This window comes from Montipora foliosa, chromosome 5 (assembly GCF_036669935.1).
Source record: "Montipora foliosa isolate CH-2021 chromosome 5, ASM3666993v2, whole genome shotgun sequence".
Taxonomy (NCBI): Eukaryota; Metazoa; Cnidaria; class Anthozoa; order Scleractinia; family Acroporidae; genus Montipora; species Montipora foliosa.
Window position 1 is genome coordinate 6,380,429 of NC_090873.1, and position 19,864 is coordinate 6,400,292.

Below are 19,864 nucleotides of genomic sequence, written 5' to 3' on the forward strand. Positions count from 1 at the left end.
CCCACTGCCGTCTGCACACGTGCACACGTGCTGTGTTATTCCAACCTTTAGAAGTTAGTTTTACTTTTCGCTTGATTTCGTTGTCAGCCCCTTTAAGTTACTCGAATTAACCCTTAACAAAGACGACCATCCAGGAGTTAATTTTCTTGTCATATCAAATGACGTATTTAATAAGCACCTAATTAACCTGTACAAAGCTTTAGAGAAAAGGAGCATTTGAGATTTTTATTGAAAAAAAAAAATTACTTGAAGGATGGAACGAAATCATTCCACTTTATGTATTCGCATTTGTCATGTTATGCATTGTTTTGTACTCAAGCAAGACAGGAAAGTTTTAACTGCTCAATATCATAGACTTTCAACAGTTAATGACCTACTATTATTTTTTATTTTGTTTGTACAAGAAAACACTTCAATGGCTGTTTGTATGCCTGAGACGATGGAGACTTCCCGACAAATTTTATATCTGAGACATATCAACTCACTTGTCTAAACGTCTCAAGCATTGCAAATGGTCATTGAGGTAAAGCAGCGTTCGGCCCCAAGCCCCCAAAGAAAATCTCTGCTCGATGAAGGAGCTCAAAACGCTGTCACTTTGATTACTAGATCAGGCATTGGAAAGGTCTGATCAGCTATGTTATAATATTTGCCCGTAAGCCAGCCGTTTGTCCAATGCAGGCTGAAGCATGGATTCTTTAAGCTATTATTGTAAATACATAAGATCCCCAAGAAAAATGGGCAGTGTTGTACACATTGTATTGTTTTATCGTGTAAAACGTAAATGGTGAGGTTTCATTGCGTAATAACCGGCATCTGTACTATCTAAGGTCTCCCCAATTCCTTGGAATTATCTCTAATTGAAATTCTTTGCCCAAAATCTTCAAAAACTGCCTTTTTTCTTCGGTTTTTAATATCTTTCTAGCTGTTTCTTTTTTAATTAAAGCAGGGTCCCCTTTTGCGATCTGTTGATACTTTAAAAGCCACACGAAACGAGCCTGTTCGACCTTGCAAAGTTTCTTGTTGAGAATGCGCCAGCGTTGCCAAGCGACCAAACCACTTTCGCACGTGATCCTAGGGCTTACGCCAGTTGTAACTGCGTAAGAAGCAGAAAGCCAACATGCGTAGTGGCATCCCCGTCTCGAAAGCATTCACTAGATCATTCTACAAGGCATGCGTTAAGAAACCGCTTTGTTTCGCTCACGATAGTTCAAAAAGCTTGGCTCCTTACTCCCTGAACCAAAATATTAACTAGAAAAAGAGACTTTTCCATTAAGAAAATAACCGTCACATTTTAAACTATTTAACCTGACTACTTTCACTAGGACCTTATAATTCTTAATAACAGTGGTTTTTAGTCTCTGTGTTAATTCGGTATCGGCGACCAAACAAAATACCTTCAAACGAATCAAGTTGGAAAACAAACTCAGTTAGTTTGTCAGATGTAAGTGGACTTAACCCGGTCATTCCCGCTATTTAGATTTCTATGCTTAACTCCAACTGAAAACAGTGAACAACGTTTAGGTCGTGTTCTATTTGGATCAACCGTTTTTAGTTGGTCGGGTTTTAGTTGGTTGGAGTATGTAATCCAAAAGCAGAGAGAAATACTAGGTGTGACGCCAGGGATTTGAGAATCTCCCAACAGAGATTTTTATATTTTCTCAAAGACAGTAAAAAGAAATCGGTCATGAATCACATAAACTCGACGGAGCACGAAATCACGATTAGGACTGGGCCTGAGGGGAATTTTGAAATGACGTCTCAGGCAGAACGCCATTTTCAATAGCCCACTTCGGAAAAATACCATAATACTCTTTGTCCCCCTCCCCCACCCCCAAATTTTGCATAAGCGTTGTTTTTTGTTTTCTCTCCGGACCATTATAAGTCCCAAGAGAAACTGGAAACAATGCTTATGCAAAATGTGGGGGGACAGACAAAGAGTATTATGGTATTTTCCGAAGTGGCCCATTTCTGGTGATAGAATATTCTTCTGCCTATGCGAACGTCTCAGGAACACATCTGCTTTCATGTTATTAAAAATATCTTAGGAAAGATCCACATATATCAATGCGCCCGTTCATCCCAAAACCAAGAGTATTTAACTCAAGCTAAGCTGGTTTTTGCGAAAATTCTATCTCCTCCACAGGAAAGATTATTTTCAACCCTAAAGTTAATAAATTATTATACAAGGCCTGTGATTGAAAAGCAAGTCTACTGTGCAAGACTAGCTTGTGGGAAAATCAATCCAAAAATTCCTTGGCCACATCAAACGTCTTGACGCACGAAGTGCGTGTACTCTGGCGTGGAAGAAAAATCTTACTCTCTCTTTCTCTGATGAAACAATAACGTCCCACAAACTTCGGAAAATATAATCAAGATACTTATCAATCTTTCCAGACGCCATTTTCTGTAAATGTGAAATATCTACAGCGTTAAAAAGCATGTAAATTATCCGCGCGATCGCGCGTTTCATGTCCCCTCGAGAAGACCGCGCGACTTCATACCTCGCGAGAAGATCCACGTGCGACAAAGAGAGGCTGAAGTCTGTATGGATATACGTTGCTAATGGCAACCACACGCCTTGACAACCATGTTCGTGTATTTCTTAAGTACCACGTTGTTGCTGTCGTCGAAATAGAGCACCGAGATGGCGGCGAGTTTGGTCGGAGAGCAGCAGGGCTGAGGAACCACGGTTGGGTTCATTAGATGGACCAGCGTTTGTACAATGGCGTGATTGGTTGCATTCATGTGAGCACTTAGTGGAAAGGAACATTGGCCGTGGCAAAAGAACGCGGAATACCTACAAAAGGCGCAAGTTAAAGTTAGTATCTTAGCTACGTGTTTTGAACGATTTTTGTTTGCGATTTGGGGGACGATTTTACATGCACACTGAGTGTCCGAACACACGCACGTGATGTCGTATACATCTGATGAATCGTATACTGAATTTCATTGGTTATCCAAACGAATGCACTTGGTATGGTATGCATCCGGTGATTGGTAGACTTAACGAATGATTAACGAGATTAAAAGCTGTATACGAAAGATGATGCACGGAGAGTTTAATTAATGAAAGTCACGAAGGATTCCCTAAGACTGCTCGAGTTCCTCAAATCAACATCATTTTTGACCAGGAATCGCGGTAAGTCCTCACCAAATAGATTTTATGTGCAGGTTAACTTTAGCTGAAGACCACCCTTGCTTTGTTGTTGTAAAATGGGAAGTAGAGATGTCTTGCAACCAATCTCTAGAGACACAGATAACAAATTGCTGGAGGACGAACAAAGGAGCTAATGAGAGATCCTTTGTTTTCGTCCACCAACATGGCGGCCATGACGTGACGTGAAAACCACCTTTGCGGATAGATTTGACAGACCTTCGAGACGTCTTGCGTTCTGGTTATCTCAATAGGGACTTTAAGCTTTAGTACGGCGACGTCGACGAAAAAGGTCATTTTAAAATGTAACTTTGCACAATCCAAAGCGGCAGGTTAGTTTTGCAGGTTGCAGGTTGCAGGTTGCAGGTTGAAAAATTTACTGTGACTGTTACATGAATAGCTAACCTTAGGCCTAATTAGGCCTAAAAACGTTTCTTTAGGCCTCCTTAGGCCTAAAAACGTTTCTTTAGGCCTAATTAGGCCTAAGGTTAGCTATTCATGTAACAGTCACAGTAAATTTCAACCTGCAACCTGCAACCTGCAAAACTAACCTGCCGAATCCAAAGCCCTTCGCGGTTATTTCATGTCGTTTACTTCGTACAATGTGGGCGAATTATCCTAAAATTAAATTATACGAGCGGTTTCAGAGTAAAAATATAGAATTTGTACGCTCACGTTGTCTTAAAACCTCAAATTTGGTGATTTCAGGTTGTTGTTATGCAGAGTACAGCAAAAAAATGCTTGCCGCACGTGCAGCACGATTCAATGCTTGCCGCACTTGCAGCACGATTCTTTTTGGGTGGGAGGTATATTGTTTTGTGGCGTTGTCGTAGCCGTCTTGTAAATTTTTCAGGTTTCTATAAAAGACAATTGCTTAAATTGTCCAGGAAGTGCTAGGATCATTATTTCTATCTTTCGTAATTTTTAACATAGTTGGTATTTTCTGGAAAAAGATTATGCGTTTAGCTTCTAATCATAATCGTCACGACAATGGTGGAAATTTCCAAGAGGAATCTGAGACAGAAATCTGAAAAAATCAATGGCCACCATGAGCCAATACGCTTTAAGAACCTTGTCAAGTGAGGTGTCGGAATTCTATAATTTGGCTCCATTTAGGTACTTTCAACGTTTCTCTAAACAGCTCATAAACATACGGAATGAAGAACGTTCGGTGAAATCAGTCGGTCTCAGTTTTATGAAAGGACAGAAAAAAATGTCTGCAACAATACCCGACTGAGCTGTAATGCACGTTACGTACTGGATTTGATTCTCTGCTTCCAGAGGTGTCTTTTCTTTTTGCGTTCGTTGGGCTGATGGTCGAAACTCACTTTGATCCAACCGCTGTCCATAACCTTGGAAGGTAATCATCAAACCGCATGTCCCATGATATGTTTGCTGACTAAAACTAGAGCCCGCTGTGTCCCGCGCATTCCTTTACAGTAATTCGGCTGTTGTTTGTGAACCCACACAACATGAAGTATCACGTGAGGATTCGGTCACTAAGTAACCGCCGCGCATGCTCAACACAGTGAGTTTCGACCCATGGCAGTACATTTCCAGTACTCGTCAGCCCTGTGAACGCAAAAAGAAAAGAGACCCCTGGAAGCAGGGAACAAACTTGAGTTCTGCGTGACTAAATTTCTGTTTGGTACCTTCACAGTGTTCACTGCGTCTTGAAACGGTACAAGCCGTGTTAATTCGCTGGAAGCACGTGACCATACTTCATTTGCAGAAACCGCGTCGTGTACGGTGCATAACATGTCACCCAGAGATATTCTGCTGCACATGACATTCTTTCGTGTGGTTCTATTTTCTGTTTTTCTTTTGTGTGATTGCGTTGCGTACCTTTATTTATTTAATAGATATCGATGAAATACCTGGATTTGCCATGTTCCTAAAAATTGGATGACTGTGTCGCGCAAAGTGAAGATACAACATCCTCATGGTTACGGAGCGGGACCTTTACTATAATAATCAAAGCATTAAATAACCGCGAGAGGATAGGACTTTCATCTTCCCGTACTGAATATGATATTTCTCACTCGTTTGTTGCGCCAACTTGTGAGTGTTATAATCAGCATTCGAAGATAAAAATTCGTATCCCCGCTCTTGCAAAGTGAAACAAAAATAGAGAAGGAAAAAAAATACCCTTCAGGTGCAATTATCCAATCCTGCCAGCCAAGCCTCTCAAAGCTCACATACAGCATTCTTCGACCGCAACTCTTGGAATTGCTCTGCTGGTCAGCACCACCAGTGCTGCCTAATTGCCCCCCTATTGCGCGCGGTGACCGCCGGGATCGACGCTCGTTCGCCACTGCGGGCCCTTGGGGAAAAACCTACGATATGTCACGTCCTGTTCGCCGCGGAAAAACGATACTAAGAAAGGGCGCTTTTCCTGCGGCCCGTGGAAACCAACGAAGCCAACATCGTATGGGTCTAACTCTTCTCCTGCGAGAGTGCGCACGGAAACTTCAATTCCAAAATTCTTCGTTGGCTCTTGAGCCCATTCCTGACCGGCGAGTGAGATGTCAAACGCTTCCCAGCCTGAGTCCCAGCTCCTTAGAACACGGGTGTGAAGTAACTTGAGCATTCTTGCTGGTTGAACAACCTAAAATATAGAGCGGGACGGTTAAAAAAAAATTCAGAAGCTGGATATCGAAGCACAGTACAGTACAGTAGCAGCACGAAGGTTAGTCGCGTCATTAGGGAGCTTAAGCACGCGCGTTTTTGAGATGCGGACGGCAACCGGAAGTGAGCTGTTTTCTCTTTCAGCTTGTATTTACACAACCACATTTACATTGCTAAGTATCCTTTCTCCATTAGAGATGATAAGCATAAAAATCTGGGAAACACCACTGTCCTGGCACGCGAAATGTTCTCTTCCGGTTGCCGTCCGCGTCTAAAAAAACGTGCGTGCTTAAGCTCCCTAATATCATTTCATCAGGGAGCTTACGCAAGTACGACGACGATGGCTTCGAGAACGCCACAAAACAATAGGATTAATGAGCAAAAACAAAAGCTCTGCACGCCCTGCACGTGCATTTTTCATTTTGGTACATTTCTTTGCTGTCCTCGTCCTGACAACGACGTGAATTGACCAGATTTAAGGTTGTGTAGAGGACGTGAGAACCCGACGAAACATTTTAATTTGTTTCCTCAAACAACCACACCGTACATGCCAATTTTCTTCGTGCAATGTTGATACACAATTCCATTAAGAACGATTTGGGGTTATTACGAAATTATTATGATAACGGGAAATAACGGTTTTAGACGACGTTCTCATTGACGGCGGCGTCGTCCTTGCGTGAGCTCTCTATCATCATCGCCGACGCCGCCGTCATATCAGGGAACTTCAGGTCGGAGGACGAGGATGACAAGGAGGACGAGTTTTCCGTACTGATCATGCGCATAAGGTTTGGAGGCCCACATTTTTCGAAGTGCGCGTGCTCAGAACGAAAACTCGTGCTCGTAGTCGTCATCCTCCTCCGATCTAAAGGTCCCTAATATTAGGGAACTTAGGCAACGACAACGGCGACGCGGCGACGGGAACGTCACAAATTTCCATATTTAGTGGGCTCTGAAAAACAATAGTTTTGCACGCCCTGCACGTGCGTTTTTCACTTTTGTGCATTTTTTTGCCGTCGTCTGCAAAACAACAACGTGAAACAGCCAAATATGAAGAACGTTAGCGCTTGAGGATAAATATTCATTTTCTCCCCTAAATTAAGCGCCGTTCCGACCATTGTCATTTTTGAGGAACTACCACACCCTTGTCATATTAAAAAGGTTGAAGTAGTCACGAAGTGATTACAATAACGCGAATTCATATTTCGAAAATGACATTCTCATTGCCGTCGCCGTTGTCGTTGCTTCTGTTCTTTAATCATCGACAGCGGCGGATGACGTCATGTCATGATCATCGTCATTATTATCATCATCGCTTCCATCGTCGCCATCGTTATCGTCGTCGCCATCGTCAACGTTGTCGTCATCAATATCGTCATTATCATCATTATTTGTGCAGCAGAGTACACCAACACTTCTTACCTGGAATAACTTGATTTGGTATGTCGAGTTTTCCCATGATATTGCATTTCTTCTTGAGAGCTGTTCCTTGTAAATACGAAATTCCGCTGCAGTGATCTTTTCCCCAATGGGCGACTCCATCTTGAAACGGAATGTAGCATGGCGTCTGGAAATCTTGGGTCGTGCACCACGCACTGTATTTTTAAGAAAAATGCAAGGTTTTAAAATTTGGTACAGTAAAAAATGGTAGGGGTTAACGTCCACATGAAGGATGGGGGAAGAGAATCGTAGACAGAAACACAATTCACATATTTCTCTCATACGAAATATCGTCTCCTCGGGCAATATGTTTAGAAGGGCTTCTCCGTATGCGATTTCCCTGATTGCGTCATGGGCCCGTGAATTTACGCGGGAAACCGCAATCTAAAAATAACTGCAATCTTGGGGAGAATAAAGAGAAGATTTCGACCCTCTCTCGCCGCAAAATTAAAGGGACACTGTCATAAGATGCGCATGCGCTAGCGTCTTGCGAAAACTTGAAAAGTGTTAGGTTAACTTTTTCAAGTTGAATCGACAAATTCAAAATGGCGTCAACTGGGGAGGGCCATGGTGGACTAAGGAGAAACTCCGGGAGGGGGAAAGGAAGTCTTTAACGGATCGCAAAGAATGCCTGAAGGAATGGAATAACAGGCACAAGCGTATTTACCTGGCGCAAAGAATTTTTCACGCCTGGCTGCAAGCTAAATTCGATGCTGGCTACGAAGCGTGCATCGACAGTAATTTCGCTTTATACTGCAAGCACTTTCACATTTATAAACGTTTATTGATCAGAAAAGTTCTTCCTGACAGGTAAATATTAAATTCTGAGCACTTTGTTTGACATAGAATTCATTAACTGCGAATATACGTGACTCACGCGTGAATCCATAATGGCAGCTAGAATTTTCTGTGAGCGCGAGAGCGAAAAAACTCGAGCATGCGCAGCTCATGACAGTGCCCCGTTAATGGCGAATCACGGCCTCCATTTTCCGTCTCTAAAATTGTGACGGGGGGGGGGGGGGGTGGGGGAAAGGAAAAGGTGGGATTAGTTTTTTTCATTTGAAATGTCCAGATTGCAAGTCCAAAAAAAAACGCGGAGGGGACTAGTTGTTCGCGCTGTTGGTCATGAGCATAGGTTTGGGTGGATTGTGCTCCAAAAAGTGGCATATTATGCTACTAGCTCAGTGTGCTCGGAATTTTGCCAAATTATACCAAAATTATGCCAGAATTCCCAAATTATGCTCCTGATATCCGAAATTATGCTCACACAGTGACGTAGATTCTGTACATATAGGCGCGCAATAACGACACCAAATGTTGGAGTCGTATCAACTCGTATGGCAGTTGTGCTAGCTTACACAATCCCCACGTGAAGCCGGATGGGAAACCAGTGTACCAGACTCCTCCAAAAGGTTAACCGCGCACGCAGAATTCGCCAAAAGAGGCCTAGTAATTAAGCATGTCAGAACAAAGTCAATACTACTATTGGCGTAGCTAAAACACTTTCTGTAGAAAATACACCATATTTACTAAATTTTATGAATTTAAGCGCCAAGAAGTGCTAAAATTTTCTAATTATGCCGTGACAGTGCTCGTTTAAAAGATTATGCTTTTTTGCTCCAATTATGCCAAAAACTATGCTAGCACAATCCGCCAAGGCCGACATGAGCACGTGGTGTCCGCCAAATCGATACTTCAACACGTCGAGAGAACACCCATGACAGTTGAGTTTGAGGCCAAATTCAAATGACCCATCAAAAGTCCCCGAAACCAGGGAAACAACCAATGTGGGAAAAGTAAAGCAAGTCACTCTCAGTTGGAATTGGCAGTATCAAAAAAACACATGGCGATAGGATACGATGCAATAAGATTTGACTTAAAAACGGATTAGGTTGGTTGCACAAGACTTATGCCTTATACCGTAATTCAAGATAGCATCGACATGGTACTGGCGTCATTTAATATGGCGCCGAAATGCTTCTGACGTAAATGAAGGCGGAATAGAAATCCCTTAGGCGTAATCTCATTTCAAGGGTGGCGCCAAGACGCCCTTGGCTTTATTCAAGATGGCGCCCAAGATTTGACATGGCGGAGAATGCCGCTGCCGTAATTCAAGATGGCGCTGAAATGCTGGATGACGTCATTCAAGATAGAACCCTACGTCGATCCCAGGCTCTTCCCGTTTTCCTGCCTTGTCGGCAAAAAAAGGGACGAGAAGAGAAAGCCTGGGGTCAAGGTTGTTTTGTATCGAAATTCCAACCAACCGCATCTTTGCTTTTAAGCGCGACCGCCTCACAGGAAACAGCTGCGAGTGAGGGCGGGGAAGCTTCTCTCCGTTTTCCTTTACCGTAAAAATTCGAAAGAGAGCAGTTCCCCACACAATCACCTCCGGCTATATCCCTGCCCCATTCTTAAGTAGAGCCCGTTTTACGAAAAAAAACAAAAAGGAAGTTTTGAGAAAGTTATTTGAATGAATCAGGAAAAAAATTAGAGACCATTGGATAATTTCAAATGTGTTTTCAACGGTCGAAATCCAAGCAGAATCCGGCCAAGTTGTAGCAAATAAAACGTTATTTATTATCGGTTAGGCCCGTCTTAAACGTTGCATTTTACATGTGCCGAATCTAATGCAAATGAGCCAAAAACAATGGATTTTTCTCATTTGCATTAGATTCGGCACATGTAAAATGCGACGTTTAAAACGGGTCTTCGCTCGCTGAAGCTAGAGAAGATCGCCCCGGCCAAACTTTAGCTCCTAGTTTTAGTTGACAAGCGCGATTTCAAAAACCAAACCTGCTGTCAGCGGGTTGCAAGTTTTTGCTATGTTTTTCAAAACTAGAATCACTCAACTGGGAATTGGAACGAATTGGAGATCGGTCTCTGTTCATTGCCGCGTGCAATAACCTTTGAAAGGTGCTCCAAGAAATCCATCAACCTAGTTCATCGCTGGCATTTAGAACATTCCTTTCAAAAGCGAAGGACAAAAAAAAGCACGGAAGCTCGCCTCATATTTTCTAACTTCTCGAACATGGCGCCTTCAGTTTCATTTTTTGCATTGTCTTCAAGTCAACTGGTATTGTTTGATAAACTCGTCCTATGTTACTAACGCCGTGATCGGAGCCTACGTTAGCCTTAAGCTAAGAGCTGGGCGGTTCCTTAAAGACTCCGTCGAGAGCCAAATCAGGTTTTCTATTAAAACAATGACCATTTAAACCTTGTAATAAGATTGTTTTTCGCGCTAAAAATAGGAACGCCCCCGGCACAGGTTTATCTCGTTCCATTCCGCAGTTACTTACAACTAGCTGAAAGACAAACTGTTTTATGATATATAGAGCATTTTCCACATTGTGCGACGCGTCAGAACGAACATGTCTCTTTTAATGCAATCATTTTTGGCAAGAAGTACTTTTCCTGTGGTGCTATTGAGTGTATTGTAAAAGCCGAGTTTGGTTGTAAATTGTCATGACCAATCAAAGCACTTTTCTTCTGTGATCTTTATTATGCTTTACAGTTCTTTGTCAGTTTAAGGAGGCCGGCGAATTTAACTCTTTATCCTTACATCAGACAACGCCATTCAAGCTAAGAAGCTATTTCTGTTAAAACGTTTTAAGGATAGAACCCACTTAAAGGGATCACGCAAAATGATGTAATTTATGACGCCCAAAATGCCCAAAAACTGTTGAACAACATAAAAGAAATACAGCAAAAGGGAAGAGAAACATAGATGGACACAAATGGACAAGTTTGAAACGGATTACGTTTGGGTAATCTTGACGTTTTTCAAGTTAATGGCAAATCGCCAGGATAAAGGTTGTTTTTGCCCAGAATCATCTTGTTTGAGATACTTTTATCACTGAAGGAATTCCACATCACCATACTCGTGACTAACTAAAGATTTCCCCCAAACACCCTAAAATAACGTGACATAGCCTCCTTTAAGTGGCCATAACAAACAAATACTTTCAATTTCAATGCCGACAATGAGAAACTGCAATGCACCGATCATTAATGAAGTCTTTCGCAAGAGCAACACGGAAGAAGAAGAAGAAGAAGAAGAAGAAGAAGTAGGAGACGACGAGTGAACTGAACTGATATCGCATCAAGGAATCGTTTCTCTCTCGCTTTTACATTTTTTACATTTTCTCTGTAATATCTTTACCTCACAAAGGGTTTGGCTTCGTAATCCTTCAGTCTTCGTTTGTGAGCGTTTTTAACCAGTCCCTTCAACTTTCAATTTGGCGTCTCTCGGCGGACAACTTCTTGGCCGAAAACGCGTTCATTTTTCCATTTCTCCAAACATGTGTCATGAGCTACATAGGTGATTGGAAAACCACTGCTGCGAATGTTTTAGATGAAGAACAAAGCTGTAGATTACATTTAAATCAAACTGATGATTAACCATGCATAGTAAGAGGGCAACGCCCTCTAAAAGGAAAATTTTAACCGGCGTGTGCTAATTTTAAGAAAAGACGACGGCTATGGCAAAACAAGAATATCATTCCTTAAAAAACGACAAAATCTTGCTGTCCAGCACGCATTTTATCTCGTATTTTTGCTGTACTCTGTATGTCACCAAATTTCAAATTTGACGTTTTAACGACAAATGAATGTGAGCGTACGAATGCGAGCCTTTCATTCTATATTTTTAACTCTGAAACCGCTCGTATATTTTATTTTGGGGATAATTCGCCCACATTGTACGACGTTCATGAACGAGATGGAGTAAGCGCGAAAGACATTCGTTAGTGCAAAGTTATATTTTGAAGTGACGTTCTCATCGAAGTCGCAAAAGTAGATTTAGTAAGTCTCTATTGATATTCCAAAATATTTCTTTTATTCATGGCATCTCGAAATGAAAGAAACAAAAATTCAAAATTAAATGTTGGGCTTCCAAAATGTTCTTAAATTGATTAACTTGTCTTTGTTGACAATCAATCGAAAATCGAGAGAAACTGATACCGTCCATTTTTTTAGTTTGGCTCATTTCAGTGTGTCAATAAATTTATTATGGCAACAATCCGAGAAAAAGAAGATGAAATTGCTTTCGGCCAAGATCACAAGCTTGTTGCAAATCGACTCACTGGAAACAGCGTGAATACATAAGTACTTTTGGCACAGAAAAAAAAACATTTTCTTCATTATTTTTGAGTCTACTCAAAATGGAAAGAAACTCCATTGCAGCGTGAGGCCCCTTTCTCTCGTAAAGGAGATTTTGTATGTTGAAGTGAACGCGCTAATGCATGCCGTTTTTATTCCTTTAATTGGATACGCTTCCAATCTTTAAAAAGTACTTTTAATGGACCTACCGAAATACCCAGCAGTGCCCTCACATGCCTGAAAAATGCAGTTATTTTGAAACACGTCAATTAATTAAGACACTCGCTATAACAATGGCGAGTTTTTTCTTCTTGAAATAGAAAATGGGCGGTAATGAGAGTTTAATTTTAGTTGCTTAGGAAGGAACTTGATGTTGGACCGATGAACACATTAAACTTTCTACACATCACGCTTTCATTTTTAAAACGTTTAAAACACTTTTCGAACGATTGACAAGCATTGAGAGGTGTCGTAGGTTCAAAGGTGTCCTCTTTTCGTTTGCGCTCAGCCGGTGTTCAGAGAAAACGACTCTACATTTCATAACCCTTTGTTATGCAATTTATTTTAACGCTTTCATTGATTTGACCAAGAACCCAAACATCCTTTATATTTTGATGGTAATGCAACTGAAGACAAACGACTTTTGTAGAATAATTGTGACTTTCAAGTGACCGCTCGTTTTGTGATTTCATTAGCTCATTGCCAAAATATTTTATTGGAAACTATCGAAAATATTTCATCACTGCCGATTGTCAGTCGCCCCTAGATGAGTTCCAGTGATGGTCATTTAATCTTCGTTCGGCGTGACAAATATTTGCGTTCTCTGGCGCGCTATTTTTTAAGCTTTATTGGGTTTCAATTATAGCACATGAATAATCTATCCTAAAGAAAAATAAACAAAAGGAAAGGCATAACACCCAAATGGACAAGCACGAACGAGACCAAGGGACCCACAAAATTCTTCTCGTGAGTTCGCATTTAGAGTCCGATATTGCTCCTAAATTGAATTTTATCGCCATTGATGCAAATATTTTTAACAAATACAAAAGGAACCGGAAAACGCAATGATTTTTAAAGCATCTTTGCAAGTGTTAATTACTTTAATCGTCTGAGCATCTGATTCTCCTCATCTACAGCAGACGAAATGATCACTCGAGCTTAGAAGAAAAATGGTGCAAAATCGATGAAATGCTCTTGTCGTTTAGGAGTCTGGAAAACTGGCGATATTCACAATTGCAAGAAGGATCAGGTATAGAGCAAAAAGGGCGACGTTAACTTTGTAAACTTGAAATATTTGCACACGTTTTGTTCATTTCAGTTCACGCGATGTCGTTGTCAATTTCATAACAAACACATTGTTGGCTTCCATCGGAATGTTCTTTCGCATACTTTTAAGTCCATTCCATCCTTTCAAAGCCAAGTTACACAAATGATGATTATACAAGCCCACTGTTTATCTTTCTATCTTGGTCGAGCGTGATTTAGGTTTATCATAACGTAACAGAGAAATTAAATCAATTCGTTTTGTTCTTTCGTTAGTCAACTCACCGTGATTGAGGTAGCTCATGATGGTGTCTGCTCCAACGGCTCGTGAATCAGTCCCCGACGTATTGCAACAAACTCCAGCGTCTGTAGCGCTCACATTCAATTCCAAGCTATTATACAGGTCCATCATGTAGCGCGGAGCCGACATTTTACGGCCGTGCAAACGCGTGTGAAGGCTGAGGCGCGGACGTCGCGCCAAGCCAAGGAGATTCAATATTTCGCGTTGAAGTTTGATAGAAGTTGTTCCATTCTTGGCCGATGATCTTTCGCCATCATTGGATTGGTCCTTTGACGGTCTGTGCACACGACCATCGCGCCTGTGTCGCCGAGGAAGAGGTAGATTCTTGAAAAATTCTCCACCCAGCATGTCCGAAGCAGTTTCGAGTTTGTTGGAAGACGATTGTGGAGAACATTCGCCATTATAGACTGCGCGCAGAGCTAATAGGCTCGAAACGAGCAATCTCGCCAAGCAGGTCATGTTCTTCTGTCACATCGAGCGAGAAAACCGCGTATATTTATAGGATACGAGACAAGATGATGTTATGTTTGCGAAGGATCACGACTCCTATGAACAGCAGAATATCAGGCTCAGCCGGTGTACTTTTACAAAACAACGAGCTGTCAATCAAAGGCTGTAAATAAACGCCTTGGTTGACAAATGACTTACATTTGAACCAATTAGATGACAGCACTTTTGTCTGGGAAACATATCGTTTTTCAAATTTATCTCGGTAAATGTCACTACTAATTAGTCTTTTGAATGACGTTAAGTTGCTCTCTCGCATCGTTAGAGTGACTGTTAAGAATCTTAGTGATTGATTCTCCTGATTAAATTTTCACGGTCTCTGGGCAACATACCGTATCGCAGACGAAACATAGGTATTTTCAGGAGCGCATTTTTTTTTCTGCAGCAAGAAAGCGCTTTAATCCTACGCTATTCGCGGAACGAATTTTGTTGATCTTTAAACAAAGATGTAAGTATTCAACAAGACCTCATTTTAAAATGTTGGCAGGGTCTTTAGTGTTCTGTCGAGACCCCCTCAAAGACTTGGAGAAAATAAATCGATTTGTTAAAATACTTCGCATTGTATACCCCCAGCCAGGAAGAATATATAACGATAAACAGATTGTTTTAATGCTAATCGTAAACTGGTTTGCATTATTCCAGTCATCACTATTGAAAAGAAAAATAAGTGTTCCTCGCCTGAATGATTCCATTTGTTCCTTATTTATTGCGCGGTTGTTATCGACAAAGAGTGCATAGTTAAATGTTTGTGGCTGATATAACGCTTTGATGTTTAATAGGAAAAGAAGAGAGTTATCAAGGAACAGACTTTTTCTCACCGGATGTTGCCAACGCGACCGGAAGTTCTTGTGATACCAGACGTGCTAGAATGGCATCTTCTAATTCACACTTCACCAAGTTGAGAAGTTGGCACAACTTACCGGTAAGAGCGGCCGGGGAAGGGAGGTCGTCGTTATGCATAAACAGGAGACCTTAGCTTGATGACAGCAATGTAACGACTCTACCAGACTCCTGTCTGATGAGGCAAAATACAATCACATTAAATCAGCTTCCGGTTTCTTGACTCCTCTGCGTTGGATTTTAGCAGCTAATTTTTATTTTTGCGATAGGGGTTTGTGATCGTGTCAAAACGTGAAACTGGATTCCGCGTTTTGTGCAAGATAGCAGCGCCAAGACTGAACTTCGCAGTATTCTTCCCCAGATTAGACTGATTACGAGAATATTACATTTCTGACAGTATTTGAACTTTAGATTAAAATTCGTATTGATTATTTGCTTGTCTATACACATTTAATTTCAGAGCAGTTTTATTCGCTTTATTTTTCATTGTAAATTAGTTCTGAAGATTCCTCAAGGGAAACTACTGTTGTTGGAAATGCTGTTGTCTTGTTTTGTTATTGCGAGAATACTTGAAGATGAATTCAAGAAAATGGCCCCCCAAAATTCTATTGTCTGCAAGCCTAGATGATTTGCTTTACTACGATACAAAACATTTACAGTAATTTTATTTCAAGATGAATGGAATTGAGCGATTACAAAGTGTGCTAAAATTTACGCTTCACGTTACGTCATCGCCGCCATGGTAGTGGACGAAAACCAAAGATCCCTCATTGGCTCCTTTAGTTCGATCATCAGCAATTGTACATTTCAGCATTGTTATCTGTGTCTCTGTGGACTGATTCGTTGCAAACCACCGATTTGAGATAACTTAGAAAACAGCAAACATTAAATGTTCACTGAGGAATTGCATAAGTAGTATCAAGTTATAAACAATTGTAGACATTAATTTTTGTTGTAAATATCAAGTTCCTAGATTGAAGGCAAATTAAGGTTATAACCGAGTAGTCAGTCTCGGAGTATTGGAGTGCGTTCGACAGTCGCTTTGGAAGCAAAGTAGAAGGGTAAGGAAAGAAATAATCTGCAAAATCATGAGATTTGGGCATATGACGTATGAATGCACGTATTACCTGAACTTTGCGAAAGCTCACCCAATGCACAGGACACCCAAGATAAGAAATTGCGTTTTCCGAATGTTTGCAATGATATGGAGAAATTTAAACCACAGCAATAAAACCGATAGAACAGCGACTGTTAAAAGAATAAAATATAAATAATAAAGTACAACAACCAAAAAAACCAAATGACCACTTTGTACTGTGCCTTGCTCCTTTGGAAACTATTTAACTTTTACCAGATGTTTCAAACAATAAATCATATCGTGCCAGTCAGACAGCCAGTCTCCATCCGGCCATTAACAAATAACTGTTAAAGAAGGTTTCCTTCCCCTGATAAATTGACCATTTCCGGGTTTTTAAAGGGACTACCAAGTGAGACTCTCCTGTGAGTTTTGCAGTTATCTGGAAGCCAAACTGATTACCATCATTTATCTATTTATCGATATAATATTTAAGCCCTAATTCAAGTTATCGCAAAATCCGGAAGCTTAATGCAAGTTATTACGTATTAGATTTTGTAAGATGTGATTTATTTATTACGTGGAATGCCCCCTGCAGGGCAGATCACGTTATCATTGGCTAGTTTCTGTAAATAGAAGATGTAACGGCATATTTTAGTGGCCATGTTCATTCTACGTCATCCACGTGCATGGTCATTGTCACTTTTTGTGTTTCCTTCGTTTGTTTTCCGACACGAAAGAATTTGTGAGGTGTGCGTAAACACCATCGCAAACAGATGGTGAAAGCGACATCAAAATGCTGGCTGGTTACATGCATGAATCGTCACAAAGTATTTTCCTTGTCATGTACGTAGTGAGAGGACCATAGCCGGAAATGCCCTTGGTCATTTCTTTTTCGCTACAAGTGTGTTTGTTCTCCTTCAGTGACAGTGAACTGAAAGAACCTGATTTAGCACCTCTTGAGTTCCCATGATTTCTCTTCAGATGCAACGATCATTTATTTACCGATACGCCTCGTCAAAGGTGTCTGAGGGCCAGTTCTAATAATATGATTCTTTGCCTTTATTCCGCTTTCCTGCTTCCGATCACTCATATTTTTCTGTGATCCTACCGCCTTGTTCTCTTTTTCCTGTTGCTACAACAAGTTGCAAGAATAGTGGAGACACTTCACCTTCTTGGGGCGTTATTAATTTACCTATTATCTCTCACACTGCAGCCCCCCTCCCCCCTTATCAGTGTTTCTCAAGAAGGTATCAATTTTGCCCGCCTGTGTTCAAAGCAAAGTAATGTCGTTTCGACTCGTTTGACATATATCGTTTGTATGACCATTTTCCTGCTTGGGGTATCGACGACTTTTCACCACTAAGCGCCGTCAAGTGAACATCAGGTTGCTGCTATTCCTGTTCGTACATCACCGTAGTCGATGAAGACGTTCTTCTCTCCACACTTTGAAGCCTCCGTTTCGGTACGTCCAGAGATGGCTCAGCCGACCGAGACCAATTTCGGCTGGGAAGAACATGTTAAAGTGGACACAAGAAATAATTTGCATGTGAAGAGGACTTCGACTATGAAAATGAACACGATTTCCTCTCATCGGACATCCAGCTCTCCTCTAGACGTATGCCTCCTCGATATACAAGAAGATACCACTTCGAGCGCACAAGAGTTGAAGCTTTCCAATTATTGGAGTTGACGGCCCATGAGTTAGGAAGCAAAACCACCAAAATTAGTGTTCTGAGGAAGGAATCATCAGTTTTCCAGCAGTTTCTCTCGTGCAGGCTATCAGCTTTACTACTTGTTCCCCGGTGTTTCTCTGAAATTTCCGTGAGGAAAATGTGTGCTTTCCTGCGGTTTATATGCGTTCCTGAGTCTCTTTTAGTCAACTGATTTGAATAGAATTTTCCAAACGGAAAGCACCTGTAGAGTGAATTATTACTTGTTAAATTTTAAATGACTTTTACTACAAGATATATAAGTTTAATATACTTCAATGGTACCCGAACCAACAAGTTTTGTGTGCGCACCCGTCCGAGACATGCAGGGTCCCAAAAACTTGCCTAAGACAGGTCCCCATGTACATGATCAGGTCAAGAGAGTATTCATACTCTCTTGATCAGGTGCAACAACATGTATAACTCAGGGGGTGAGGGAGTGGCGAAAAGGAAAAGTGTGTCGATCACTGGGTGCTTACCATTTAGCCGAAAAATCCGGAAATTTCGGTTTGAGGTCAAATGGAAAGGCAATTTTCCGGAAAATCTTTTCGGAAATTGTAGACAACCTCCAGAGGTAGTCCTTTTTTTCCGTTCGGAACGGAATTCGCGAAATGCTCTTACCATTTGCGAGAATCCTTCCGTTTCCAGGCCCTTTCTCACAAGATCGAGTGAAATATGCGGGATGGAATGCTGTGTGGTAAATGGTAAGCGCCATTCTCTTCCGGTTGGTCATTAATTTTAAATTCGGAAAATCGCTTACCTTTATGCAACGATTATTCCATCCGGATTATTTGGCTAAATGGTAAGCACCCACTCTCTCCACAGAGGAATCGGGATCGTACTCTGTTTTTTTTTGCTTCTTCAATGAAAACAAAGTGAATATCATACAACTTATATATATAACAACTGCAGACAGTAGTGTTTCGGCCTTCTGGGCCTCATCAGTGCAGTGGTAATGTCTGGGATGGAGGTTAAGCTTATGAAGCCACCCCAAATGTCCCACACATGTGGTACATCTAAGCCATGCCAGAGTGCTCAAACTAGCGAGCTAGTGAGCACGAAGCAAGGCTATTTGATCAACGAGAAAATAGTGTTTCGATGGCTTTAAAGGTATGGCAGAACACTGACGAGAAAGTAGATTTTTGTCGCGCTATTTCGATTTGAAGATTTCGCTCGGGGAATATCGATAAAAGTTTCAGAGACTAGCGAGTTGTCCAGCGCCACAACTTGTATCGAATCTGTAGAATCTTTTCCGGGTTTCTGTTTCTTCATTACTTTTCTGTTTGGCTGGCTTTCCGAGTATCTTCGTCCGTCTTCAAGCATCTTACAGATGAAACGTGCCAACTTGATTAGAATAACTCCCAGTTGATCCAAAATCATTCAGGCATTTCGCAAAACCTTCCAATGAAGACTCTTTTCTATCGCTTAAAATTACGCAAGTTCGTCACGTTTGTCTCTTTCGTTCGGGGTCACAGGTCTATGTTTCAGTCTCGAAGAAGTTTAGACTTTATTACCAATTCTATTTTGATTGACTTATGTGCTTTACCATGTAAGTACTTAACTTCGAAGTCCGCCTCTAGCTCTTCTATAAAAAGACGCCGAAAGGGAAACAGAACGAACGATAGAGTATTGCGAAGAGCACGGCGTTTTCCCGGCTTGCAGACAATCTTCGCAGTGTGGGGCAAGGTTGCCCACTTGAAGCTTCCGCGAAGGCCTCCGTAAGCGAACACCGATTAGAGCCGCTAATAATATTAAGGATAAAGGCAATCAGTTTCTTAGGAAGTTTTCACTTAAATTCCAGCTTGAGAAGTTGGCCCGATTCAAAAGGTTAATTAATTAAGAAGAGC

At 41.3% G+C, this 19,864-nt stretch overlaps 1 protein-coding gene and 1 long non-coding RNA gene across 2 annotated transcripts; one reads left to right on the forward strand and one right to left on the reverse strand.

Moving 5' to 3' along the window:
- Positions 1-137: 137 nt before the first annotated feature.
- LOC138003495 (bone morphogenetic protein 7-like) lies at positions 138-14,460 on the reverse strand. Its single transcript, XM_068849599.1, is given in 5 exon segments — positions 138-2,797; positions 5,303-5,459; positions 5,462-5,762; positions 7,205-7,377; positions 13,868-14,460. Coding segments are annotated over 5 exon segments (1,344 nt in total). The 5' UTR covers positions 14,343-14,460; the 3' UTR covers positions 138-2,559.
- On the forward strand, positions 12,916-16,610 carry LOC138003508 (uncharacterized). Its single transcript, XR_011123585.1, has 3 exons — positions 12,916-13,285; positions 13,456-13,568; positions 15,170-16,610. It is a non-coding gene; the product is annotated as an uncharacterized lncRNA (long non-coding RNA).
- Positions 16,611-19,864: the final 3,254 nt, after the last annotated feature.